Source organism: Jaculus jaculus, chromosome 1 (genome assembly GCF_020740685.1).
Source record: "Jaculus jaculus isolate mJacJac1 chromosome 1, mJacJac1.mat.Y.cur, whole genome shotgun sequence".
Taxonomy (NCBI): Eukaryota; Metazoa; Chordata; class Mammalia; order Rodentia; family Dipodidae; genus Jaculus; species Jaculus jaculus.
Genome location: NC_059102.1, coordinates 141,279,368 through 141,305,637, shown reverse-complemented (window position 1 = coordinate 141,305,637; position 26,270 = coordinate 141,279,368). Strand labels below are relative to the sequence as shown.

The 26,270-nt window shown below is 53.0% G+C and overlaps 1 protein-coding gene across 2 annotated transcripts in view; it reads left to right on the top strand.

Annotated features, from left to right (window-relative positions):
- The window catches only part of Col27a1 (collagen type XXVII alpha 1 chain), a 129,922-nt gene that overhangs the window by 24,466 nt on the left and 79,186 nt on the right, over nucleotides 1–26,270 (top strand). For both annotated transcript variants that reach the window (XM_045141753.1, XM_045141752.1), the window contains exons 6-12: nucleotides 7,167–7,220; nucleotides 8,518–8,571; nucleotides 16,165–16,209; nucleotides 16,781–16,834; nucleotides 17,235–17,279; nucleotides 20,208–20,261; nucleotides 21,406–21,450. In XM_045141753.1, coding sequence (XP_044997688.1) covers nucleotides 7,167–7,220; nucleotides 8,518–8,571; nucleotides 16,165–16,209; nucleotides 16,781–16,834; nucleotides 17,235–17,279; nucleotides 20,208–20,261; nucleotides 21,406–21,450 — 351 coding nt within the window. The remainder of the gene's footprint in view (nucleotides 1–7,166; nucleotides 7,221–8,517; nucleotides 8,572–16,164; nucleotides 16,210–16,780; nucleotides 16,835–17,234; nucleotides 17,280–20,207; nucleotides 20,262–21,405; nucleotides 21,451–26,270) is intronic.

Here is a 26,270-nt window from a genome sequence, read left to right as displayed (position 1 = left end):
GCAATGAAAGGCTGCTCCTCTCACTGGGATTTGTACAAAACACCCCCAGTGTTTTGAACCCGAAGGCAGGGTTCATGCCCGTTGCCTGAACACTAGGCTCTGAGCAAAGAGGTGAGCAGCAGTAGCCCAGGGCAGGCCAGCTGGGCCAGAGGCCAGGATGTGCCCGGCTTGGTTCCAGCTGTCCTTGCTCTCAGATGACGTATGTGGACCAGGTAGGATTCCTTCTGCCTGGAGGACATGAGCAGCTTGGCTGAGGTTGAAGGAGGAGGCCATGAGTCTGCACAAATGGGTGAAAGTCTCTGGGGAGGGTCTCCAGAGCATACCAGACCATCTCTGGTCCTGGGAGGTGATATGGCAGGATAAGCAGGGTTGGGTCCTCTTCCTCCAGCATGGCATCAGCTTTCAGAATACCTCCTACCCAAATGGGCATCCTTGGTTGATTGAGCACCTACTGTGTGTCATTGGCACTGGTACCTGTCCTGTGGGAGAAAGATCCTCCTAAAGCCTCCAGGATGGGAAAAGAACTTGCAAAGAAGAGAAGCAGGGGGTGGGACTCCATCCTTATGGAGGATCAGAGAGCTGGGATGACAGGCCCACGTCCTTACCTCACTGTGGGAAGGCCGGGCCGTGGGTGGAATTCTCGGGTCTGCCTGCAGAAGGAGCTTTGCGCGGGCTCCATGGCTGGTCTAGCTTAGGCCAGGCTTCTCCCAGCGCTGTCTCCTGCAGAGCCCTGGCAGGAAGAGGGCTCTTTAGCTTCTACCTGGACAAGGTCAAGGGTTCTGAGGGAGCCAAGGAGCTATGTTCCGGAAGGCATGGCTGGCTGACCTGGGCTACTCAAAGTGGAGTCACTGGCTGGACTCATCAGCAAGCACATGGTTGGACTTCAAGAAAACTCAGAGGTTCAGAACATGGGTTGTGGAGGTATCTGAGGACCCAAGTTCAAACCTCTTTGTCCTGTCACCCCAAGTTCTGTGACTATGGGCAGATCACTTGAACTCCCTTTGCCTCAGTTTCCTCACCTGGAAAGTGGAGTGATAAAGGAAGCTGCCACCTGAGTCATGAAGAGAACCTGAGTTATCTGGAACTGTTGGTCAAGGCTGTCCATGGGAAGGATAATGGTATCAGTCTATGACAGGCTTCAGGGTACAGGGCACAGACTGGCATTGCCATTGACTGTCGAGAGAAGCAAAATGCTAGCAAGAAAGAAAACCAACCCTCACACTGGCAAATAGAGAATTGTACTGTGGCGTGGGGTCTAGGGTCCATATAGAAGGCCCAGGCTCCTCAGAGACCCCAGGAAATGGATTGATCACTCGGGAGGTGAGAGATGCCTTCCCTGAGGGCTGGAAGTTTGAATTAAGGTCTATAGGGCAATGGACAAGGTGACAGGGAACAAGGAGGCTGGGGGTTTGGGGGTCTTTATCCAAGGAACATCTGGAACAGGTGGGGGGACTTGAGCCAGGATACGAAGGCCACATGGCTGCTGGAGAAGCTAGGCTTGGCCTAAGGCCTATGAGGGGGCCTGGTACTGCCTAGGGTCATCTAGACAGAGGGGGAGTCAGGTGCTGTGCTGGGCCCTGAGCAAGGTGGAACTAGGGGGAAAACAGAGATAAGGAGAGCTGCTGCCCAGAGCCACGAGACTCCTGTCCTCCCTCTCCTACCCAGTCCCTGCCTGCTGGTTTTGATGAGTTTTTCAGGGCAACTATGAGCCTTGGGTGGCCGGGAGGGGACAGGGATTCAGTGGTTCCTAGAAGAGGTGGTGGAAATGTGGAGGCAGTGCTATATAGCCCTCAGGCCTTGGAACCCAACTGATTCTTCCCCTCTGCATGGTGATGGAGGTAGGACTACCCTCATGAGTCAAGCAAAAGTGTTGGGAAGAAAGGAAGCCACCTACAGTGGCCCTGTCCAGTCATAAGTCTGAGGGCATTGGGAATACAGGCCTTGTTCAAGGCTATCCACACTTCATAGTATAGGTGCTATCAGCCCCATTTTACAGAAGAGAAAACCAAAGGCCCAGGTGGCCGAGGAACTCACTAGGCCACTCTTCTGGGAGGTGGCAAAGCCATCATCCCGTAGTCTGACACTGAGTCCCATACACTGAGCCACAGGGCACTTTCAGTCTCACACTCCTGGACTCTCTAGTCCTTCCTGAATGTGTCAAGCATGAGATGTGCTCCCTCACCGAGACTGTTGTCTGGCCTTCTGAACTTAGCATTCACCATGAGCATTTCCTGTTGGGAACACTGCTTCCCCACACATGTTTTCATGGCTGGTGGCATCCTGCCAGCATTGCTATCCATCCTTCTTACAACTGCTGTCCTTCTGTTGAACTACTCTTGTTAATATAGTTTTATCTTGAAGAAAATGCGCGTCCATAAATGTTGGAGTATCTAACTGTTTCTATTAGGTTACTTCATGAAAATAGAGTCACTAGCACGGATACAGGAGCCAGTGGGCCTCAGGTTGAACCCTGGCTGTACTTTGTGCTGGGTATGTGACCCTGAGCAAGTTACTAACATTCCCCAGGCCTGTGTCCACTCCTGTAAATGGAGATTGTAGCAGCTCATGCCTCATTGGATTGTCTCAGGATTAAGCTGTGTGTTTTGATATCTGTCAAGATATCTATGTACATATATATGATACAAACATGAATGATTATGACATACCCTAAACTTTAAAGCCATAGGTGTCTAGCAGTTAACTGGTACTTGCCTTCTAGAAAGGTTGAACTCATGGCATTGCTAGCGTTAGAGGAAGATAACATGAATACTTCTCTTACTATGTTTGTTTTCATCATTTACACATTGGTTTACCTGGAAGGGCCAGTTGTTTGTTATTGTTATAAAAATTGATTCATGTATTAAGGTTATTAAAGCTTTGCCAGCCTCAGGAGTACTTTTCTAGGTTTTTCTTTTCCCAGTAAAGCCATTCACAATGATTTTCTCTGTGTTGGGCCCTCATACATGCTAGCCATGTGCTATATTACTGACCTGAACCCCTAGCCCTACTTTATTTTGATACTTGGAGACTTGTTTCCCATGTTAATATCAGATGTGTGTTCACTTTTATTCTTAGTAATTTCATAATATCATTAATCTTAAAAAAATCAGTAATCAAAAATTGTAAACCATCTGGATTTAATCTTGAGAGGGAGGGAATATGAAGTAGAATGCTCACATTATTTTCTGCCTAGTAGTTTAACTATTTATTAAACAGTTGTTCCTCCAATGACTCTTCAGTGATGAACCAGATCTCTTTTGACCTTAAGTTTCACTGCTGTTTGTATGTTTGTATGTTAGTGAAATACCATTTTATATGACATTTACTGTCTTTTACTATGTGTCACTCCTCCTTTCTTCTTTTAAAATACTTGTGGCTATTGCTTTTCATTTGATGAACTTTATGGCCATCTTAATTTCATTTAAAAGCCCTCTTGAGATTTTTATTAAATTACATTAAATGCGTGCATTAATTTGTAAAGAATTAGAATCTTTAAAACATTAAGTTTTCCTATCGATACATACTTGGTATGTCTTTTATTTAGTTGAGGTTTTTAAAACATCTCAGTAAAGCTTAATCATTTTTATTGCATAACCCCTACACATTTCTTACTCAGTTTATGTTTTGAAATTTAATGTTCCTGTTGGTTCTGTGTTTGGAATCTCTTTCCCTATTATGCTTTCTGCTGGCTCTCAGCGAAGAGAACTCTTGATTATGGGACTTTCTGCACTTAATTCATGACCACCTTTTTCCCCCTTGGCTGGGTTACATTATCAGCTCTAGGGTTTCAGTTCGTTCTGGATACTCTAGGCAGGCACTTGTGTACATTGCAAAGAATGACATACTTTTGTCTCTTCCTCAAAGGATTATAGCTCTTGTTTGTTTTCCCTGTCTTATTGCATTGGCCAGAACTTCTAACCCCATGAAACAGTAGTAGCCACAGTGGGGACCTTCAGAGGAAGTCTCCGGGTTGGGCCAGATGGCTCAGCCCCAGCCCTTGTGCTCCTGTTGAGATGCCATCTGTCCATTCATGAACTGTTTTATGATGCCTCCTTTGGGCCAGGCCGTGTGCTGGGTCCTTGAGATCAGAGATGAATTATACATGACTCTTGGAGCCCAAAGTTTCTCCTTTCTTTGCAACTTAGTTCTCCTTTGTCTTAGCCTCCCTCTAGGCCTCAGCCCGCCAGAACCTTATCTTTGTCATTTCCCAACCCTACCTGCAGGGAAAGATCCCAACACAGTTCCCATTCCCACCATGTTCTTAGCACTTGCAGTTGATACCTTAGGGCTGTGGGGATGGCTCAGTGGTAAAAAGTACTTGTTGCACAAGCCTGATGACAGAGTTTGGGTGTCCAGAACCCATGTGAAGCCAGATGCAAGCAGTACAGGCACCTGCAATTCCAGTAGACCTAAGGCAATGGGAGAGAGTCAAGAGAATCCTGGAGCTCAAGGGCCAGTTAGTCTGGTTTTCAGAAGCAAAACTCAGGAGACCCTGTCTCAAACAAGGTAGAAGGCAAGTATTGACACTCCAAAGTTGTCACCTGACTGCCGCATGTTCACCAATTCACATGTGTACCCATAATGGACACGCATGAGCACGCGCACACACACACACACACACACACACACACGCACGTGTTCATTTTAAAATGTTCACAGTTTACCTTCCTGTAGCCTTCTTGTCTGTAAGGTGCAGTGAACTAGTCTAGTCCAGGAGAAGTCTACCATGCCCTGTGAGAGAAGGAATCAGTGGGTTTACCCACTATAGAGCTTAGTCGGATGCCAAGATTCCTGGACTCATTCGAGCATAAAGGATCGCTTCCAAGCACCTATTATACCTCTCCCTGTGTTCATCACAATACCTGTCTGATAGCAGATGTTCAGTAGATGTCCATCCTTGGGGCTAGGGCCAGAGTTCAGTTGGTAGGGTGTTTATGTAGCATACACAAAGCCCTGGGTTTGATCCCAGGTGCTATGTAAACTAGATGTAGTGGTGCATGCCTCTAATTGCAGTAACTGGGAGGTAGAGGCAGGAAGATCATCCTTGGCTACATGGTAAATTCCAGGCCAGCCTGGACTACATGGGACCTGATATCCAATTTTTTTTAATCCAATGCCCCATTAGGGACCCTGTACAAGGGCCAGTCTGTCATGTCTTTGGGTCACCATCTCCTCTTGTTGTACAATGACAAAATTGCCACGACTTACTGTGAATGAAAAGTAGCGAGAACCCGTGCTGTGAGCTTTGCATGCTGGCTGCTGTGTCAGCTGCAGACTGTGGTGGGCACAGCGGGATGAGGGATGAGAAACCGCGTCCTTGTTTGGCCATAGGAATCCTTGGTAGTCTGCAGCCCAGGCCTGGCCTCACACTGTGAACATAAAAGGCATGAAGCTGGGTTCCTGAGCAGCTGAGGGCGAGAGAATGTTCAGGAGAGATGGCCATAAATGTCAGGTGTATCCTGGAGGTGGGGCTTTGCAAAAGCCATTAGGCGGGCGGGGGGTGGGGGCTCAGGTAGACAGCGTGGGGGTTCTGAGGTCCTAGCACGGAAGAGTTGGCTTAAAGCAGCTGGCTGGAGGGCTGATGTTGTGGCTGGGGAAGAGCAACAGGGGAGAAACCGGGGCTTGGAAGTCAGCCAGCCTGGGGACTCAGCCACCCATGCCTCCTACCTGCCGGGTCAGCCCAGACTGTGACTCCTCTGAACCCCAGTCCCACTCTCTCTCTGGAACCAAAGATTCCGTGCCTAGGGTGCACCTCATGATAGGTGCAGGTAGTAGGTGAGCTGAGAAAATATTCGTTTTCCTTTGGGAAAGAGGCTCTTTCTAGCTCTGAGTGGTATGATTTCTGATAGAGACAGACAGAGTTAGGATTTGGGAGGTCTGAGTTCTGACAAAGAAAAGACTTAATGGGAATTAAATAAAGTTGGCTGAGCCATTCTTCCCATGTGTCACAGCCATTACCCCACTGGCCTTTCGCCTAGAAACACGGGGAAGCCAGTGTGTGCATGTATGCATGCGTGCACTACATGGCCCCTGTTCTAAATGGGAGGGAGTGGGAGGGAATGGTGGCCCAGAGAGGTGAAAGGCCTGGTTAAGGTCCCACTGCGAGCCCATGAAGCCCAGGGTCTCCCTTTGGACTTCTGACTCTGGACCCAGTGCAGTAAGCAGGGGAGGGAGCTTGGGCTGAGGGGATGGGGACAGGTTGGGAGCTTTCAGAAGGTGACTGCATGCGGAAGTGCTCTTTTTGGCCCTGTGAGATGCAGCTGGTGAGCTCTGTGGCCCTTCTCCTATGTCCTGGCTCTCAGAGGCCGTGAGTCCTGTGAACCTTCCTGTGTGTCAGGAACAGACAGTGCTTCCTCTTTCTGTTGCTTTCCCTTATTCACTGTCAAGGCCAAGTGGGTGGGTGGTGGGGGCAGACAGACCATCCAAGAACACAGGTCAGGATTTCAGTTTCCGTTCTGCAAGTGCCTAACCCTGGGGCCCTGGAAGTTCCTGGCCTCAAGTCCCCTGACTGTACTATGGGGTGGTTGTGCTTCTCTTGCCCTCTCCTTTGTCCTGGGTAGGGGGAGTCTCGTGTGGGGTGTAATGAAGGGTGGCAGGCAGATATGAGAGGTGCTTACACACTGACCACAGGTCCCTAGAGAGCAGGGAGGTGGGCATCAGCTTTCTGGAGAATTACTGAGTCTAGGGACCTCTTGGATGCGTCTTAGCAACCTTCTGCCTCCCAGAGAAAGGCAACAGGCAACACACATGAGCAGACTGGCCACATGTGGTGGCCTAGAGCTGGGCATCATGATAAATGCTGGCTACTGTCAGATGGTTCTCCAGGCAGGCTGCTGGTCCTAGCGAGGGCATGGCCACAGGACAGTGAGGCCATGACTAGGAGTATGGTCTGGTGACAGCCCGGGGACAATTTCTAGTGGCAGGAAAACAGACTTTGGCTTGGCTGGCTTGGGACCTGGTCATGAAAGTCTTGGAACACTGGAAGAAGAAGTTTGGAGAAGGTGCTGGAGCAGGGCAATGCTGGGACTGGGGACGACCCCTTTGGAGGAGGAAGTTGAAGGATGGACTAAAGGAGGGAAAGGGGCTGTGAGAAGAGTCTGGGGGGGGTGGTGGTGACAACCTCTTGAGGTGACTTGGTGACTGAAGCAGAATTGTTTTTATTTCAGGGACAGAAAGGGGACCCAGGGCTCTCACCGGGGCAGGCCCACGATGGAACAAAGGTAGGTTTTGACAATGGAGAAAGACCCCTGTCCTCTGGGGAGCCCTCCTTGCATAAGCCACACAGGGCTTAGGAGGCGAGAAGCCTGGTTTTCACCTTGACGCTCTTGGCTTGTTCCACTACCAAGCTCACAGCCATTCCCAGGGCCTTCCTGGCTATAGCCGATGAAATGGGTAAAAGATTTGGCCTGTGGACACACCTTGCTGAATGTCCTGTGACCTGATAATGGCTTTCTGCAGGGCCTGCTGGGTGATCTTGATCCTGGCATCCAGAAGCTTCTTGGTGGTCCACACTTAGGAAGCTTCCAGCAGACTACAAAAGCCCCCATAATTGCTCACTGGAAGAGGCAGGCTTACAGTTTCTAGGAAACAGAAGGAAAGAGGCCTTGCACTCAGCTCCCTAGCTCTGCAAGGCTACAAGACCATATGGTTTGCTTGTGAGGAGAAAATCCTGGCCAAAGTGTCCACCCCCTGACTGAGCAAGGGACCTGGAGTGAAGGTCAGGCGGGAAGAGGGGGCTGGAGATCTGGTGCATCCACAGGGTGTCTTGACCTTTGCACCATGGAGGAAGGCTCATGTTTGTCTGGCTTTCTTCTGGTCCATGACCAGGAGTCACTCTGAGAGCTAGAATTGCCTCTCCAGCCAGGGGTTGGCAATGGCCACATGCTGCATTTTAGGGACACGGAGAAATCAAGCTAGAACAGAGCTGTAAGCCTCCTCTCTGTTGGCTAGCTGTCATAGTGCTGGAAAGTCCTATGCAGCCTTCTGGGGGAGAAAAGTCATCAGCAGTCTTAACCAGGAGTGGACCCTGCCTACATTTTCTCCCATATGGTCCTGCTCACAACAAAGGGCCCAGATGGGAGGCTGGCCGGAGGCAGCGCGCTCTTTGTGGACCTCTCCCCTGCTCCCGTGGGCCTTGTTTTTAGGTCTAGCTGTGGGGGCAGAAATTCCTCTTGCTTGGTGACCACCATGCTCAGTGATGGTTAGTGGCCTCAAGAGCGGGGGTGGGGAGACCGATTGGTCTGGATTGTGTGTTATAGACCATGGCTTTAACACCAGAGCTCACTCTCCAAACAGTGTCATCTGCCACAACCCCCTGCATAAGCTAAGTCCACTGAAGCCAGTGAGTTGCTAGGTTTTATGGAGCTGGGACCCTACTTCCTCTCTTGCTATTGCCCCACTTGGTGGACCCTGGGTCTCCTTTGAGGTGTCCTCCGTGAACCTCCCTTGAGAAGTTGCAGCCAGTGGGAGATCACTCTTCCCAGTTCCCTGCCTCACCATCTTGTGTGTGTCTTCCAGGGCGACATGGGCTTGCCTGGGCTCTCCGGGAATCCAGGACCCCTGGGACGGAAGGTAGGTATTGCTTTTGCAGCTTGGCCTCAGTCATGGGCTTGTCTCTACGCTGGGCTTTCAAGAAGGGGCACTGTGATCACCTCTGCCCCATGGCACAGCCCACTTCCTGGCCATAGCCTTTTGGCAGGGGGATGGGAGGCGGGAGGTTTCTGAGCATTGTCCTCTGGGGGCAGAGCGCGTTGTTGTGGTGAGATGTTAGCAAGAAGTGTCCATGGCTTGCTGTACCGCTCACAGAGATCACCTCAAGAACGTTTGAGTTCCTTGAGTACTGCCTGCAGAGGCACTGGGGGTTCCTTGTGGCTCTGTTCCACAGCCCGCTGGCTGAGTGATCTTGGGCCAGTGCGTCCCTCCTCCCGTGTGTGATGGGGCAGCGGTACTCTCTGCAGTGCCCCATGTCTTCATTGCATGCTTGATGCTGCAGTGATCCCACTTTCCATCACAATGAATTGCTTGGTGACGTCAGACAGGTCAGAAACAGTCTGAGATGCCCCTCACCCCTCGTTGATGGGCTGCAAGCAAAAGACCTTCTGCAGAGTGTGTTCCCTGCAGTTGTCATGCCGGCCTGTTCCCGTGCCCCTCCTCAGCCATGCTGGGTCTCTGCTTGATTGTGAGGGACCTGTCTCTGTGCAGGATGGGGCCTTCAGCTCACTGAGCCCTTCACTCCTCCTTCCTTGACTTCTCCAAGTCAGCACTGTGGCTCCTCCAGGAAGCCTTCCTGCTATACCCAGCCTTTAGGCCATCATGACCATCTGCTCAGGAGTGCTTTGACCATCGTAGTCATTTTCATCCCTGCATCTTGCCTCCCCAGCTAGAGCATGCCCACCAGGTTTGTGGTCTGGCTCTCCTTCCAGCAGGAGCCTGTGCTCGGCACATGTTCCAGAAGTGTGGGAAGGGCAATCCACCCTAAGGGCTTTTATTTTATTTATTTACTTTTGGTTTTTTGAGGTAGGGTCTCACTGTAGCTCAGGCTGACCTGGAATTCATTCTGCAGTCTCTGGTTGACCTTGAACTCTCAGTGATCCTCCTACCTCTGCCTCCTGAGTGCTGGGATTAAAGGTGTGAGCCACAAGGGTTACTTTAAAAAAAAAAAACAACTACTTAATGCCATTGGGAACTTTAATATTGAACATATTACAAATTGTTTGTATTTCTATTAAGTTATCCTCTTATGTCCTCTTTCCCCGCCCCTATTCTCCAAAGACCCCCTTCAGTGGGTTATAGGTAACCTCTGGGGTCAATCACTCTTTGCAGGAAGATTCCCCATGGTTGATGAGTTGTCTGGTTCAAATGTGGGCTCAGGACCTTGGCTTGAGCTTCCTCTCTGGCTCCCAGCTGCCCACTCGGGCTATCTGATTCTCACTGGGATAGCTAGTGGGTCTCCTGGCTCCAGGCTGCCCTTGCTTCCACGATCTCTGTGGCACAGGGGACTTGGAGGACCGAGGCCTCCTTCTCTACCCTTGGTGGCCACAGCAGGCTATCCATCAGGCCTCAGAGACCCTTCTAGACAGGGCAGAAGCTGGCTGCACCCCGAGAGATGAGCTCTGTGCTCGTGCTGTGGCACTCTGCCTGTGCACACACTTTCCCTGTGCTCCAGTGCTTTCTGCTGGACCAGCTGTGAGGTGACTGGGCTTCTCACTGGTGGCTTCACTCTACAGGGTGGTTTGCAACAGAGGTGGTGGGAGACAAGAACATAGCACCCGCCTGGGGTTCTACACTCAATAGATGGCTGAGAGCCTTCCTTCCTTCCATGAGTGAAGGAAGGAAGGAGAGAAGGAGGAAGAGGTTAGAGAAGGGGGGAGGAAGGGGAGGAGAACAGACGGGGGTGGGGAGAGGGAAGGAAGGAAAGGAAGAAGGGGGAGGAAAGAAAAAAGGAAGGGGAGAGGGAGGAAGGAAATAGAGGAAAGGAAGGAAAGGAAGAAGGAGAAGGGAGGGAATGGAAGGAGAAAGAGGAGAAGGAGGTAAGGGGGGAGGAAGAGAAGAAGGAGAATGAAGGAATGATGATGGCCACGAGGAAAAAGCAGCTGAAGGGTTCTTATCCACTGGGCTTCATCAGTCCTCTAGCTAGTCAATGTCTCACCTGCTGTGCAGGCTTCTAGAACCTCCCCACCCCTCCCAAGGCTTACCTGGCTGCTTCCTGTGCCATGGACCAGTGGTTCCCAGCCGGAGTGACTTTGCCTTCCAGGGACAGTCAGCAAGGTTCACAGACATCTTAAAAAATTTTTTTTTTGTTTGTTTGTCTGAGACAGTCTCATTCTGTCACCCAGGCTGGCCTCAGATTCATGCTGCTTCCACCTCCTGAGTGCTTGGATTACAAGGCCAGCTCTACAGATGTTTCTAGTCATGCACATGAAAAAGGAGTGGAGAAGCTACTAGGGGCTCATGGGTAGGAGCCAGAGATCCTGCTGGAACCTCTGGTACACAGAGTGGCCCAGACCCTAAGGTGCATGAGTTCAGCCCCCGTGCCAAGGCTGAGTGGCCTGCTGCAGTCTTCAACCCCATCAATGCCCCGGGCTGCCGGCATGGCTCCTGCTGGGCCCTGTGTCCTCTCCTCTCCCATCGCTGTGCATCTGCCCCTTGCTGCTCCTCTCAAGACCATCAGCCGCCCTGGGATGTCCTGCTTTCTGGCAGGCAGGATGCCCGCTGGAAGCCCTTGGCACATTGCTGCAACTGGAGCAAGTGCTCTGAGGTCCGAGCCCCTCTTACCCATCCTTGTTTCCCTGCACACACTGGCCACCCACACTGGCTCCGTCTTGCCTCCTTTCTCCTGCACCTCAGGCATTACCAGTTGAACTTTCTTTTTGTAAATATCTTTTTGATTTTCATTTATTTGTTTACTTGAGAGAGAAAGAGAGAGAGAGAAAGAAAATGGGCACCTTAGGGCCTCTAGCCACTGCAAACAAACTCCAGATGCATGCGCCACCTTGGGCATCTGGCTTTGCGTGGGTCCTGGGGAGTTGAGCCTGGGTCCTTCGGCTTTGCAGGCAAGTACCTTAGCCACTAAGCCATCTCTCCAGCCCAGTTGGACTTTCTTGATAAACCCTGATGATACCTCTGACTCTTTTCTTAACACATGCCCCAGATAGATACGGCTAATGGAAGGAAATTGGTAGTCACACTGAAACTCTTTGCCCCTTTCCAACCTGACCCCAAGCCCTTGTGGCTTACTGGCTCTCCTCTGCCACCCAGTTGGTCTCTGTCCTTGGAAAGCTGGGATAAGGCAGAGTCTTTATTTGGGCTTGTTTGACTAAGGAAGTCTGAGGCAAACTCAGCACCTGCCAGTGAGTGGTTCCCCAGTGCTGTGGAGCTCCTCAGGAGAGCCCCTTGGGCTAGCCTGCTGCCGAGTGGCTCTGGTTGCCTGTGGCTTCTTTTGTGCCTCATCCTGTCTCTACCACCAGCGCTCAGTGCCCAGCTCTTCTTCATCTCCTTCCATGTGCACTTGGTATCCCAGCTCCTTCTAGAAGGTTGGGGACCCATCTGCTTCTGTCCATTGCTGTTCACTACTGCTTACCCCTGGGCCTTTGTCATGGTGGAGGCTCAGCAAACATTTGTTGAATGAATGAATAATGATGAAGTGAATGATACCGAAATTGTATCTTTGTGCCCAGCCCTCAAGATTCCACTGATGTCTGACAACCCATGGTGTTCTGATTCACTTCTAGACAAGCTACCTGGTTTAGAATCTTACAATTTCTGAGACCATAGGATGTATTGAGAGGTCAGTTGGGGAAACTGAGACCCAGAGAGGGCAGTAGCACATTGGTTTCCTCCTCTTTGACCTAATGACCTGCTGACTGCTGTGGGACGTGCATGTTCCACTGGAAGCCCCTAGGTTCTGGGTAGGATCTGTGATTTTCCTACCAGGGAAGCTGAGGTGGATCTGGGGGAGCAACTGAGCACCAAGTACTCGTAGGTGTCCAGACCCCCAGGCAAGAACTGAGTCTCCTCCCTTTGTACCCAAAGCCCAAATAGCACCCCTCCAGCTATAGACTCGTCTGTAGTGGTGGTGAGGTGATGTCTGGCGTCTCCTCGTGCACTGTAAGCAATGATTAATCTGGCTCCCAAACCAAAATAGAGAGCACGTTCTATTATAAACACGGGCCTGCCGAGACCCGCTTGCTTGGCAGCCAGCAGCCTGAGATCCCCTACAGTGTGCTCTTGGCCCACTGGCACCCATGATACACGGGAAGTCATGCCCCCAAGTCCACCTTGCGGTCTGAGCTGGGCCCTGTAATTGCTGGGCCCAGAGAAGATAATGGTTTAGAGCCCTGTGTCCCAAGGCCTGTCATTTGAAGCTGTTGGGTAAACACTGCCAAAAGAGCCCCTGCACGCCCCACCTCCCACTTTGACTGTGTCCACCTACACTGTTCCTGCCAGGGGATGTGAGTGCTCACACTGAAGTTCAATGCATGTGGGGTCCACCGATGGGAAGAGCCCAGCCCAGCCCGAGGGCCTTGGGGCAACAGTCTAGGCTTGGCCATAGCTTCCTTTATGACCTGGAGCCCAACTTGTCCTCCTCTGAGCCTCAGTTTCTCTATGTAGTGAGGAGGGAGACTGTCCAAGTGATGGCTTTAGTCGCATGTAGATACTCCAGGGGTCTATGACTGACCTCTCCCTAAAGGTGTTGCAACATCCTGATGCTCTGTCCCAAGGAGGTGCATCTAGATGGTGTGTGTGTGGGGTGGGAGAGGCTTTCCTTGGGTGGCCCTGGGACTCATCCAGGCCAGTCCCAGCCTTTGTGGTTGTTGATTAAGAGCCTAGAAATTGGTGCCACCAATCCTGGTGCCACCCCTAGGATGCTGTGTGGCTTCAAAAATGTCTCTCTCCTCTGTGTGCGTCTCACTGGTACGTGTGTCTGGATTCCTACCTCCTGGGATTGAGGGAAAGTGTCATGAGCTGATGTGATCAGGCACTAGCGGTCACTCATTGCTTTCTAGCTCTTTCTCCAGCAAAGGTTGGTCTTAATCCTCTGTTTGGGGCTTCATTGCATGTACCCCTTTCCTTTGGGGAAAGAAAGTGCTCACAAATTTGTTCTTTGCGGGGGTTTTTGATGTCTGTCCCCTCCATGCAGTTCCTTTGGTGTCTTGACCCTGTGAGTCTGTGGGCTATTTGCAACCTTTGAGGGAGGCCGAGGTTGGCAGAGTGAGATGCAGACAGGGTGACTGTCCATGTTAAGTCACAGCCACGAGCGCAAGGTGAGGCTGGGCTCGCATGGGCTCACCAGTCCAGCGCAGGAGAAGGCGGCAGCTCTGTGCAAAATGCGCTTCTCTGTGAGCACAAAGGAGACGCTTGTTCCTCCTCATTGGCACGCTCCAGGTGGAAGAATGACCATAGTGGTTATCACGTGTGTCATATCATTCTGTGCCCTGGTGTCCTGGAGCTTCTTGTCACAACCCACAAGCCTGCTCTGACCTCCGGGTGTTTCTTTGTCACCTTGTTCATTCTCTTCTAGTCCCATGGGTCTTCTAATGCTTCCAGGAGGCCACAGAGAGCACTCCCACCCCGGGCCTTGATGCCATTGGATCCTCTGCCTGAATGCCTTGTAGAGATCCAAGCTCATGTCCACCTCTCCTGTCCCTCGTCCCTCATCCCCACCCTGCAGCCATAGCTCCTCAGCAATGCCGTTCTCTGTCCCCTCACTCTGCCTACTTTCCCCCATAGCTCTGCTCACTAGCACACTTTACTTCTCTCTGTAAAAATATGTAACATGAGGCTGGAGAAATGGCTTAGCAGTTAAGGTGCTTGCTTGCAAAACCTAACCTAAGGGCCCAGGTTCAATTACCTATTACCCAAGTAAGCCAGATGCATGAGATGGTACATGTGTCTGGAGTTCATTTGCAGTAGCTGGAGGCCCTGACATGCCCATTCTCTCTCTCTGTCTCTCATAAATTTTATATATATATATATATATATATATATAAAAGTAATGGCTGGGCGTGGTGGTGCATGCTTTTAATCCCAGCACTTGGGAGGCAGAGGTAGAAGAATCATCAAGAGTTGGAGGCCACCCTGAGACTACATAGTTAATTCCAGATCAGCCTGAGCTAGAGTGAGACCCTACCTCGGTGGGGGGGGAGGGAAGTAACGTAAAATTTGACATCTTAACCATTTTTGGTGCATGGGCCAGTAGCATTAAATACTTTCAGGCTGTTGTGCAATCCATATCCAGGAGGTCTTGCAAAACAGAAACTCTGTTCATCACAGAATCCTCCCCCTCCTACCACCCACCGTTATCTTTGCTACTTACTTTGTTTTTAGTTCCTTCCAAAGAATGTAAACTCTACTAAGGCCTGTCTCCTTCCCGTGCCTGAAACCATGCTGGCCCATGCAAACTCAGTGTTTGCTGAATGCATGAATGAGAAATGAGGAGCCCAGCATCTGGTCTTCCCAGGACCCTTGAATTCAGCGCTTCACACTCGGTCACTCTTACTTCCCCGTCTCGTCATCTCTGAGGACTTCGAGGGTCAGAGAAGTAGAGGCGTTGGTTCAGGTCACACAGCTGATGCTAGCACAGCGTCGGAGGCCTCACACCAGAGCTCTGACCCTTCAAGTGCCAGCTGCTGGCGGTGGTCTGTGGTCCCGCTTGCCCGGTGGGGAGACAAGCGCATGTTCCAGGTGGAGGACGCCCCCACCCCGGGGCAAGGTTTACGTGTGGGTGTAAGGTGCCTTCACGTGGGGAGCGATCTCTCTTAGTGGGTGTGCAAAGGTGCAAAAGGAGCGCTGGTGAACCCCTCGGGCCTCTTGCCTCACATGGACTGCTGTGTGACGTCCTGCACGTCTTCGAGACACGGGGGCCAACAAGCCCCGTGCGTTAGTGCATTCGTGGCTGTGAACGAATCCGTGCCCATCTGCCAGCCTTTCTGCGGCTATGGTTGCCAGGTCTGTGCTGAACGGAAGCATAGCCTCTCAAGGAGTCTCTGAGGTCAGGTCCGAGAAGGGGACTCGGAGTTCTAAGTTCCCCATTTGTCTCCCACCCCAAGTTGCATAGTCAGTCAAGAACAGCATTCCTCTCAGGCTCAGAGGCCCATGGGGGGTGGGGGTTGTCTGCCAGGGGTCTTTGTGTCCATGCTGTCTGAGAGTGGACAGAGGATTGAAGCTGGCCCTGGCCGCTGCTGAGTCACTTACGTCAGGCCTCCACAGTCCCTCCTCTTCCCCGGGACAGCAGCTAGATGGGCAGCAGGGGGAGCAGCTCTGGGTAAGGTGGTCTTCGTGAACGAGCAGGGGAGGGTCCTGACTGCACCGCATGGTGGTTGAGATGTCCACAGGCCTGCCCTTCTCCATGCTCCGGGTATGACAGACTTCTGCCCCTGCTTCTGACTAGCAGGCCCTCCTCGATTTCGCAGGCGTGGTAGGATATGGCTCACTGTTCCACAGACTCTACCCTCTGCTCAGCTGATCCCCCCTCCTCCCTCGCCTCCTGCTCTCACAGCTGCTGTGAGCGGAAAAGACCCATAGGACTCTAGACCCCCGGACAGTGAGCATCCACTTGGGCTGCGTATGTGCCACGCCCCTGCTGTGGAACCTGGGTGCTGTGTCCTACCGCCCGTAGGCCTGGGCATGTTCTCCCTGCCTGATGCCAACTCTTCCCCTCCACAGGGACACAAAGGCCATCCTGGACCGGCAGGACACCCCGGAGAACAGGTGAGCCTGGCCTTCAGTACCTGTTGTCCCTTTACACGTGCCTGCATGGTTCTGGCCTCTTCCCTGGCCCTGCTCTGGAGCCTGTGAGCCACGCTGCCTGGCTCGCGCTCTGCAGGGCCTGTCACCCCAGACACTCCCCTAGCCACACTGGCCTGGAAGAGCCGGAGTCCGCACCACCAGGCCTCGGGGCTGGCAGGAGCGCCTGTGCTCTGGTTGGAGTCATGAATAGCTGGCCTGTCCCAGGCAATGTTAGGGGATATTATCCCCTCCACCCACCTTGGTGTTTGCAGGAATTTTGGCCTCCTGGCCCAATTCAAACAGCAGCCCTGCCAAAAGACAGCCAGCCAGGCCTTCTCTGTACTTTCTTATTCTGAGCAGAGGGCTTTGTCCCCAGAGCTGGTCTGACCAGTTCCGAGGGGGGTAGGGGGCTCAGGGGCCGCTTGTTTTCCTCCCATTTCGTCTCACATTCTTTCTCCTCTCCTTGTCCATTGTCAACACCTGTCCTCCACCACCTGGACTTGTGAAGCCCACAGATTTGCCTTTCCTTATATGTCTTTCTATTCCCTTGCAGGGGCAGCCAGGACCCAAGGGCAGCCCAGGGGCCAAAGGTTACCCTGGCAGGCAGGTGCAGTATATGGCTTCTGGAAGCTGTGGCCATAGTGGAGGTGGCCACAGTGCCCCAGGCAGAGGGAGGCTGTGGGCTGGGGCCAGGTGACTGCCTCCAAGGGTAGAACCTAAGGAAAGGGCTAGTCAGGGGCTGGGCCCAGCAGCTCCTCTTTGCAGGCTGGGAGTCTCCATAGAAGTAGTTGGACTGAAGGATACAGTTCATGGGACTCCTCCCAGACAGTCACACCCAGAGCCACCCCTGTGAGGATATAGGGTTTGGGGTTAAGAGCTCTGGCCTAATGCATACCATGGTCCATAGGGGTAGCTGAAGGTCTCCCTAGAAACAGGCCTTGTCCCGGGAAGCTTGTTGAGAAGAGTGTGTCTCCATATGTCCTTGCCCCTCTGTCTTTGTGTTTCAGGGCTTTCCTGGACCAGTAGGAGATCCTGGCCCCAAAGGCAGCCGGGTAAGTGGTCCTTGGCCAGTGCTATGAGTGGCTGTCACCTGTCTTCTCAGTGGGTCAATAAAAAGGCAGTGCAGCCTGGTGTGGTGGTGCACGCCTTTAATCCCAGCACTCAGGAGGCAGAGGTAGGAGGATTGTCATGAGTTCGAGGCCACCCTGAGACTACATAGTGAATTCTAGGTCAGCCTGGGCTAGAATGAGACCCTACCTCGAAAAAAACAAACAAACAAACAAAACAACAACAACAACAATGAAAAAAGGCAGCTCAGAGGCAAAGAGTGGCAGCCCTTGACCCACAGAACCTCCGTGTCTGGGGAGCATGCTCTGCTCTGGTTTCCCACGGCCTGGCTTCCGGGTGGCCGAGGAGCCAAAGCCCTCTACATGGAGTGCTTGTCACTGCAGGCTTTGCAGCCTCTCTCCATCCCAGTGCCTGGGGACCACCTCCTGTGGAGTGCGGTACCCTGTGGGCACAAGGCCAGGAAGCAAGCTTCAGGTAGCAGTAGCCTGGCACTGCCTGTCTTTCCATGAGTAGTGACAACCATTCCTCCCTCTGCCCCACATTGCTGGGGAGGGGATGCCAGGCGGCGACTCACACGGGGCTGTGAGGAGGTAGAAAAGTTCCTAGGTGTGGGGCACGGGAGGTGGAAAGGCCAAGCTGACCAGGTAGAGTCATCTCTCCTGTACACAAGGATGTAGGTTGTGATGGTGCTGGGTGGCCCTGTTCACGCTGTGTGCCAAGGTGCTGCTGGGACGGGTCCCGGGTGTCCTGAGGCCAGGCCTGCTGCCTCTCAAGAATGCTCAGCAAATGGGTCACACAGGCCTGGGTCAGGGAAGGTCCTGTGCTCCTGAGCCAGTGCTATTTATACACTGGCAGGAAAAGGAGGCCAACATAGCCGAAGTCTAGACCTCAATCCTCGTGGCAGCCTGGTGGCAGGAGGTGGGCACAGAGCAGGAAGGCAAGGGCTCCGGGATGTTATGTGACATCCCCTCCGCGATGTATACCTCCCCTCCCACAGGAGGGACTTCTAGGCCCTGGGTAAAAGGTAAACGGCTAGCTCCAAGACCCACTTGACCTGTTAATGACATGTGAGGCTGTCGGTGTGTTGGTGGCATCTTGAAGCCACGTGTGGTGAGCCACGGTGTCCCAGCACTACTGTGCCACAGGAGGGAGTTCAGCTCCTCAGTGCCCATGTAACAGCCGGGCATGGCGACACATGGCTGTCATGCCAGTGCTGGAGAGCAAAGGCAGGAGGACCCCTGGGGCTTGCCGGTTGTATAGTCTAGCGGACTCTCATCTTCAGGTTCAGTGAAAGACCCTGTCAAAAAAAAAAGTGAAAAGTGACTGAGAAAGATATCTGACATTGACATCTGGTCTTCACACATGTCACATCTGAGTGGCATGCACATGCATCCACATACAGGTGTGCCCACACATATAAAAACATGTATAATATAGGCACACACACACACATACACATAAACAGAAAAAGAAAAAGTGGGGCTGGAGAGAGGGCTTAGCAGTTAAAGCACTTGCCTGCAAAGCCTAAGGACCCAGGTTCGATTCTTCAGGTTCCGCATAAGCCAGATGCACATGGTGGTACATGCGTCTGGAGTTCGTTTATAGAGGCTAGAGGCCCTGGCGTGCCCATTCTCATTCTCTCTCTCTCTCTCTAATACATAAATAAATAAATGAGAAAAAAAAAAAGAAAAAGTGGTGACTACTGACCGTGCCGGCTGCTGAGGGAGAAGCAGAGCTGGTCGCGAGCGCCCGCGGCTGCTTGTTCACGGAGGTCCGTGGTGCGCAGTGGTTAGGAGTGGGAGCCCAGGACTTGAACTTGCATACGAATTCTGCTGCTGCAGCACAGCTGTGTGAGCCATGGCAGGCTACTTCACCTCTCTGGGCCTGAAGTGTGTTCACATGTAAGGCACAGACCGCACTGCTACACCTCCTTTGCGGAGTGTGGGGCAGCCTGCAATGCGTTAGTGGATGCACAGCGTTGCGGACGTGCACGGGGCATAATGAGGGTTCGGTGAACATTTATCTTTGTTGGATTTGTCGTTAAGCAATCCCACCAGTACTGAGGATATAGCGAGAATAGTATAGGCCTTTCTCTAAATTCTGGCCCTTGAGACATTCACAGGGTACTGAGGAACTGCTGGGGGACAGGAGAGCTTTCTGAGGCCTGGGTGTGGGGTGCTGGCCAGGGAGAGATTTGAGGTGATCACAAGGTGGGCAGGTCATACCTTGTAAGGGGCTCAGACAGAACACAGTCCAGGAGGCCAGAAATCCGGTGCATTCTAGACCAAAGTCCTAGGATGGTGACAGACTCTGTGCAGCAAGTCTGCTGGGTTGACAGGTGGCCACAGGGACTTTTAGTTAGACCCCTGAGCTCTGTTCCTTTGTCTCTAGTGTCTGAGAGTCCCTGTGTCAGCAAAGGGGGGTGACAGTCAGTCTGCAGGCACCTAATGAAAGAGTAACAACGGGGTACCCATGGGCTCGCTGGGCTTGCAGCTGTGGCCACAGCACTCAGCAGCTGGGGAGGATGCAGGACCCACATGGGGGCCTTTGAGGTCTTGGAGAAGTGGCTGCAAGGGCTCTGGTCCCACAGGAGCATCCCTGGGGCCGGTAGGACTGAGAGGCCACATAGCATCTAACCCAGGTGCCAGCTTTCTTCCACAGGTTCAAGTGGTAGGCCTTTGTGCCACGCCTCGCACTGCCCTCCCTGGTGTGAGCGTATGTGCCTTTGGACTACATCGTGGAAGCAGCACCATGCAGTCCATGGGCATATACACTTGCCTCAAGGCCTATGTCATCGAGGACTGCAGAAGCCGCCACTGCTGGACACCAGGCATGGGAGGGCAGCTGGGGGTCTGGGCCAATCGCACACCATGCATGGCCACTCTGATCCCCGCCTGCTTGCTCTTCCCTAGGGCTACATTGGTCTCCCCGGGCTCTTTGGCCTGCCAGGGTCGGATGGAGAGCGGGTAAGTCCATCATGCTTTCTCATCCCTCCACCCATGCTCTCCTATTGCCAAGTGCCAGGCATGAAGGTCTCAGAGTCCCCTGAGGGAGGAATCTGGGAGTGGAGAAGAACCTGTGAAGGGGCAGGTCAGAGGGGAAGTCTAAACCTGGGGAATAGCAGCTACAAAGTCAGGACGCCACCTGGCAAGTTTACCCATCACACAATCACAGGGTTAAGTGGGCAGGGGCAAGTGCCCAAGAGCCCCAGGCCAGGTGGCCTAGATAATCACAGACCAAGGCCAGAAAAAGGATTCTGCCGAAATTCCTGTCCAGGGCTCTCAGCAAAGGAGAATCAGACCCCTTTATATTCTAGATTCAACTTCTACCAGCATTTGGGTGTTTTTGTCAATAAAGTTTTATTGTCCACAGCTATGCTCATTGTTCACAGCTGTCTGTGGCTCCTTGCTGTGACAGGGTCAAATAACTGTGGCAGAGACCAGATGGGCCACAGAGCATCAAACAGTCACTCTGCCCCTTTGCACAAGTAGCTGGCTCGGTGCACTTGCTTCAGAGAAGTGAGGCTGGGCTGGGGAAGGAATGGAGAAAGCTGGGGACAGCCGGGCTACGTGTCCCAGGCAGAACAGTGGCGGCGGACCTGGGTGTGATCAGGGGATACTTCAGGGGTTTGCCTCTGGCCTGGGTCCTGTGGTCCATGAAGAGACTGGGGGACCAGTTCCCTAAGGAAGCCAGTGGGTTCAATTTGGAGGTGGGTGGGGCTGATTTCCCAAGATGCCCATCTTCCCAACCCAAGTGTACAAGTTGGGAAGAGCTTCCCACAGGCCCCTAGGACTGGTGAAGTTGCCTTGTTCTCCCCCATCGCCCGAGTCTGTACTTGGGGACTCAATCCCAAGCTGGTCATTTAGTGGAGTGGAGTGTGCCTTCAGAGAGAAAGCATGGGGAGTCGTGAGCACCTGCCGAATGCCAGCAGGCTGGCAGCTCTCTTTAGCCACTTCCCCAGAGGTGCACATGGCCCCAACCATCGCATGCCTGTGCATCCAGTGCCACTGTGTCTGGGTGTGTTTTCCAGACTCTCTAGGACTTCCTCCTGGACACGACCGGGCCCCTCATGAAGCCTTGCGCTGACCTCTCCTTCTCTCTCCTCTACAGGGTCTGCCCGGCGTTCCTGGCAAGAGGGGCGAGATGGGTAGGCCGGTAAAGATTTTCCGTGTCTATTACACAGACTCTAAGGGGGTCCCCACTTCCATCCACCTCCCTCCCTGCCACCGAGGCCTGTCATTGTCTGCTTCTCTGCTCTGTGGCTTGGCGCTGGGTGTTGGCTAAGAAGCCAGGGCTGCTGCTGCCTGGACCTCGTCTGTCCCCATGTGCTGTGGCGGCTCATGGACGCAGCTCTGTGTCAGGGGCTTCTGTCCAGACTGGGCTGGCGGGGGGACTCTTTTCATTCGGGAGCATACTAATTCCAGTACTGGGGTCCTTACCCTGTCCCATTTCACTCACGCACACATAAGATGGGAGGACAGTGGACCAGAGCAGACAGAGGGTGCTCAGTAGTTACTCCCCTCCCCCACTGGCTAGCGGTCTGTGCCTCTTTCTTGTATTGGGAAATGTTTTCTCCTCATGTTTGGTCATCCTACAGAGCATGAAGAGAAAGACAGTGAGCACAGAGAGGTTGAGTAAGTTGTCTAAGGCTTCATAGCCAGTAAACAATGGAACCAGAGTTCTAGCTCTGTGGGGTCGTCTCCAAGGTCTCTAATCTTGAGGACCGACTCTTGGGTCCACTAGTTGGTGCCAATTTTGTAAATGTTGATTTCCTAGACTGCCTTCTGGAAAAGCCATTTACTTCAGAAGGGGGAATTGAGGCAGAGGGAGATACCGGGACCGTCACTGAGGTGCCTGTCTCCTCCCCGGTCTCATTGTTGGATCAGCTCTCAGCCACTTCCCTGCAGGCTGATGTCAGACTCAGAGCCATGATTTTCCCAAGTCTGGGCCTGTCATTGCTGTGTTGGATGCAGAGGGGACAGTGGTGACACTTGGGCTGGAGAGGGAAAAGGAATACTTGAGAACACTCAGATAGGGGCTACTGTGGTTGGTGACATTGAGCTGGGCCCTTGGGGCCAAAGGAGGATGCAAAGACAAGAACCTCACTCCTGATCCCCATAAGCCAGCCAGATTCCCCATGGTCATCCCTAGATCTCTCTGTGACCTAGCAGCCACTCTGGGCTCTGAGGTCTAATGCCTACCACCCTGCTAAGAACAACGAGTGGCGCTGAACTTCCTAGCTCAAGGTGAGGCCCTAGGTCTCAGGACCAACTAGTTCCTGGGTGCTAATGTTCTCACTCGAGGGACTGACACACAGATGATCATTGACCGGGAAGATGGAGGGAAGTAATGATTAAGTGAATGGTGGGCAGACCAGAAAGCCAAGAGAGGGTGGCCTGGGGCCCATAGTGCCGGCAGTGTAAGCTGTTGGCTCAGTTGGCCTGAATGAATGCCTCCACATTGGGAGAGACGTCAGCACAGGAGCTTAGAGGCTTTTGAGAGAAGAACATTGCACACTGGGTCACAGTGGTGCAAAGGCTCTTGCATAGGAGCCTGTTTGGTTCAGACTCTCTGAGCCACACGTTTGCTTGTCTGAGAAATGGGTACAATTGTGTCAGGCTCCTAGGATCAATGTATTTGTGACATAGCAGCAGCTCATGAATAAAAGCCATCGTTCCTATGTGCAGTTTCCTGGACAAGGGAGGGTGGCTCTCTATATTGTGTGACTGTGGGCCAATGGCATCGCCTCCTTTGATCTGGTTTTTCACAGTTTAAATTGAGGAAACGGGACAGGGAACTTGCTAGGTTGTCTCTGTGATTGCTACCCCATTACTCTGGTTGGCCCCCAGAGTCACCCTAGAGGTTGTTTCTGAGAGCCCGGTAGGGCCAGTGTTGCCGCAGAACAGATGAGATGGAGGTTTGGGAGGTGACAGATGGGGTCAGAGCCATGTGTATGCTGAGAACCAGAGCTGTTCTCCACCCCCGTGTCCAGAATGCAGCTGGCGTGTTGGTGCCTCCCACCCTCCTGAGTATGGGACGGACCTAACCATGAGGCCAGCTTCTCCAGCCTGGCATAGGCAATACCAGCAGCCATGTCCAGGGGCCCACCAGCAGTCTTTGGTCAGCAAGGCCATCCTGCAGCTGAAGCCCTGCTGTTCAGAGCGAGGAGGCTGTGCTGGGCCCCACTCCGCAGCAGTGTCAGATAAGGCCACACGCTCACTCTTCACTTAACACTTGCTCTGTGCTGCCACTGGAGACAGGACCAGAGTCAGAGAGGAAAGAAGCCCCGCTGGCCCTGGAGCTTGTGTTTTAGAGGCAGACCCATCGGCGAATAGGAGAGAGTGCAAGCATGTTGCCTATGTCACGTAAGTGGAGGAAGCGACATTTGTAAGGACTTTGTGGGCCAAGGGAACTGGGCACTGTCCCTGTCTCCAGATGAGAAACTGAGGCTCAGACTGAGAGTAATTCATCTGGGTCCCCCACAGTGGCTGACCTTGTGCTGAAGTGCTCCTCACTGAGGGCGGGGGGATCAGATGGGGGGAAGCATACTCATACTCTGCAGTCACTTGCCCCCTCCTGAACCTTTTTTTTTTTTTTTTCGAGGTAGGGTCTCACTCTAGCCCAGGCTGACCTGGAATTCACTATGGAGTCTCAGGGTGGCCTCAAATTCATGGCAATCCTCCCACCTCTGCCTCCCGAGTGCTGGGATTAAAGGCATGCACCACCACGCCTGGCTCCCTCCTGAACCTTTAAAATGACCTTGACCCCACAACTGGGCAGGGTTGATCCACCGTGATCTAGAGTATAACAGGACTTGTTCTGTGGGGAGACCCCACAGCCTTGCCTACCCAATGCCCCAAATACCCATTGGGGTGTCTGACAAGGCTGGCCACTCTCACAGTGTCTAGTGAGGCCTGTCCTATGCTGGGAGGCAGAGGGAAGATCAGAAGCTGGAACTGAGGGCCCAGGCCTGGCTCAGTCCCTCACTGTGTGGCTCAGAGACAGCAGGCACTGGTCCAAAGACACACAGCTGTCTAGGCCCAGACAGGGCTTCCAGCCCAGGACTATTTCCAGGCCTCAGACAGAGGAGCATAGAGTTCCATGTGGAGAAACTGAGGCCCAAATATATGAAGGTCCTCAGCTGAGGTGGTAGTTGAGGGCCTGGTTCACTGCATCCAGACATGAGCCAGAGCTGCCCCACGGCTGATGGTGATCCTTGGACCCACCCCCCACCCCCGCCCTGAGACCTCTGCCAGCCCATCTTCATCTTGTTCCTGTAATTCTGACCTGATGGACTTCCTAATGGGCTTCAAAGGACAGAACAGAGCATGTTGAGCATCATCAGGCCAGGGGCTTGGGGACCTCGAAGGGTCCTTACACATCAGCACACTTCAAGTATAGCAGGAGAGATGCAAGGTTGGCTTGACAGGGGCTTCCAGACATTGGGGAATTTACATGCTTTGGGAGACCTCCAACATCTATGACTCCTCCTAGATGTTACTGAATACTTCCGCGGTGGGTAAGAGCCCAGGTTAGCAGAGTGACAGCTTGTCAGGTTATCAGGAGCTAGATCACCCACGCTCATCTTGTTAGCTTAGCGTCTCCAGGGCAGGACAGGACAGGCTCCGTTTGTAGTGAGTGCTTCCCCGGCCCCGTGTCTGCCCTCTGCGGCACAGGGGCAACTCGCGGATGCAGGAACTCGCCTGGGGCGCCTTCAGAGGTCTGGGCCCCTGACGCACTGCCGTGAGGGTGGCAGCGAGGGCTGTCACTACTCGCCCGTGAGCCTCTGAGCTATCATGGGCGGGAGGGAAGGAGAAGTCCTGTCCTGATTCTTTCTCTCCTCCTGGGCCTGGTTCTGCTCATAGTCCAAGACATTCAGTCCCTGAGGGGCCCAACCTGGGGAAGTGGAGATGCCACGTGGCTGCGCCCAGCAGTGAGCCAAGTTCATTCCTTGGGCCTCAGGCCAGGCCATCTGAGCTGGGGCCACAGAGGAAGGAAGGCCCTGCTGCTTACTGGCTAGTGTGCGGGCCATGAGGCCCTGGAGGAGCAGGCGCAGGCAGGGAGGCCGGGGAGGTGTGGAGGCAGAGGCGGGATGTACAGCACACAGCTCAGCAAGTGCCAAAGGCTGGAGTGGCCATGCCCCTAGCAAGTGGAGGAACAGGGCCTGCAGGCCTCAGCTTCCCCACTTGACCCACTTGCTGTGATTATGAGTTTGCTCCATCTTGGATTGTCTTTGGTCTGGTGACAGTTTTGTAATCCAAAACCCTAGACGGGAGGCTGAAGCCGGAGGAGGGTGGGTACCCCAGTCTACCCTACACACGCAAGCAGACCGAGCTTCAGCATTTGGTAGCCCAGGGTGAAGGCCCTTTGAGAGACTCCAGGTTTGCCCAGTCCCTTCTGTTTATTTCCAGTGCCATAAGCTAAGAGAACAGCTCTGGGACCAGCCTGCCTGGGTTCAAATCCCTGCTGTGCTCTTTCATAGCTGTGTGACCTTGGATAGTTTTCTTAACCTCTCTGGATCTCAATTTCCACTTGCCTAACAAGGGGTAGGGGTAGGACCCATTTCATGGGTCTCTTAGGAGGTCACACTGTTGGGGCTGGCTGTTAGTATCATTGCTTTGTCCCTTCATTGTTCGTGGCTGTCCCAGGCTGCAGTTGCAGGAATGCCCCCCTGTGAGGTTTGGATTTGATATTTGGAAGACAGTGTCTCTCTTCTCATATTTCCAAGACAGTCTTCCTATTGTCGCACTTGCTGTGTGCCCATGAGCCTTGCCTAAGACCCCACGTCCTTCTGACTCAGTAGTACCCCATGAGAGTGGAAGTGTCTCCCGCCCCCAGCTTTGTCTAGGGGTGGGACCAGGCTGCAGCGTCATCTATGCAGAGAGGACCTGCAGGTCACACAGCTGCCTCGAGAAGCTGGAGTGAACTCTGGTCACTTCTGGAGGCTGGATTTGGAGAACAGAGCAGGGGCTCCC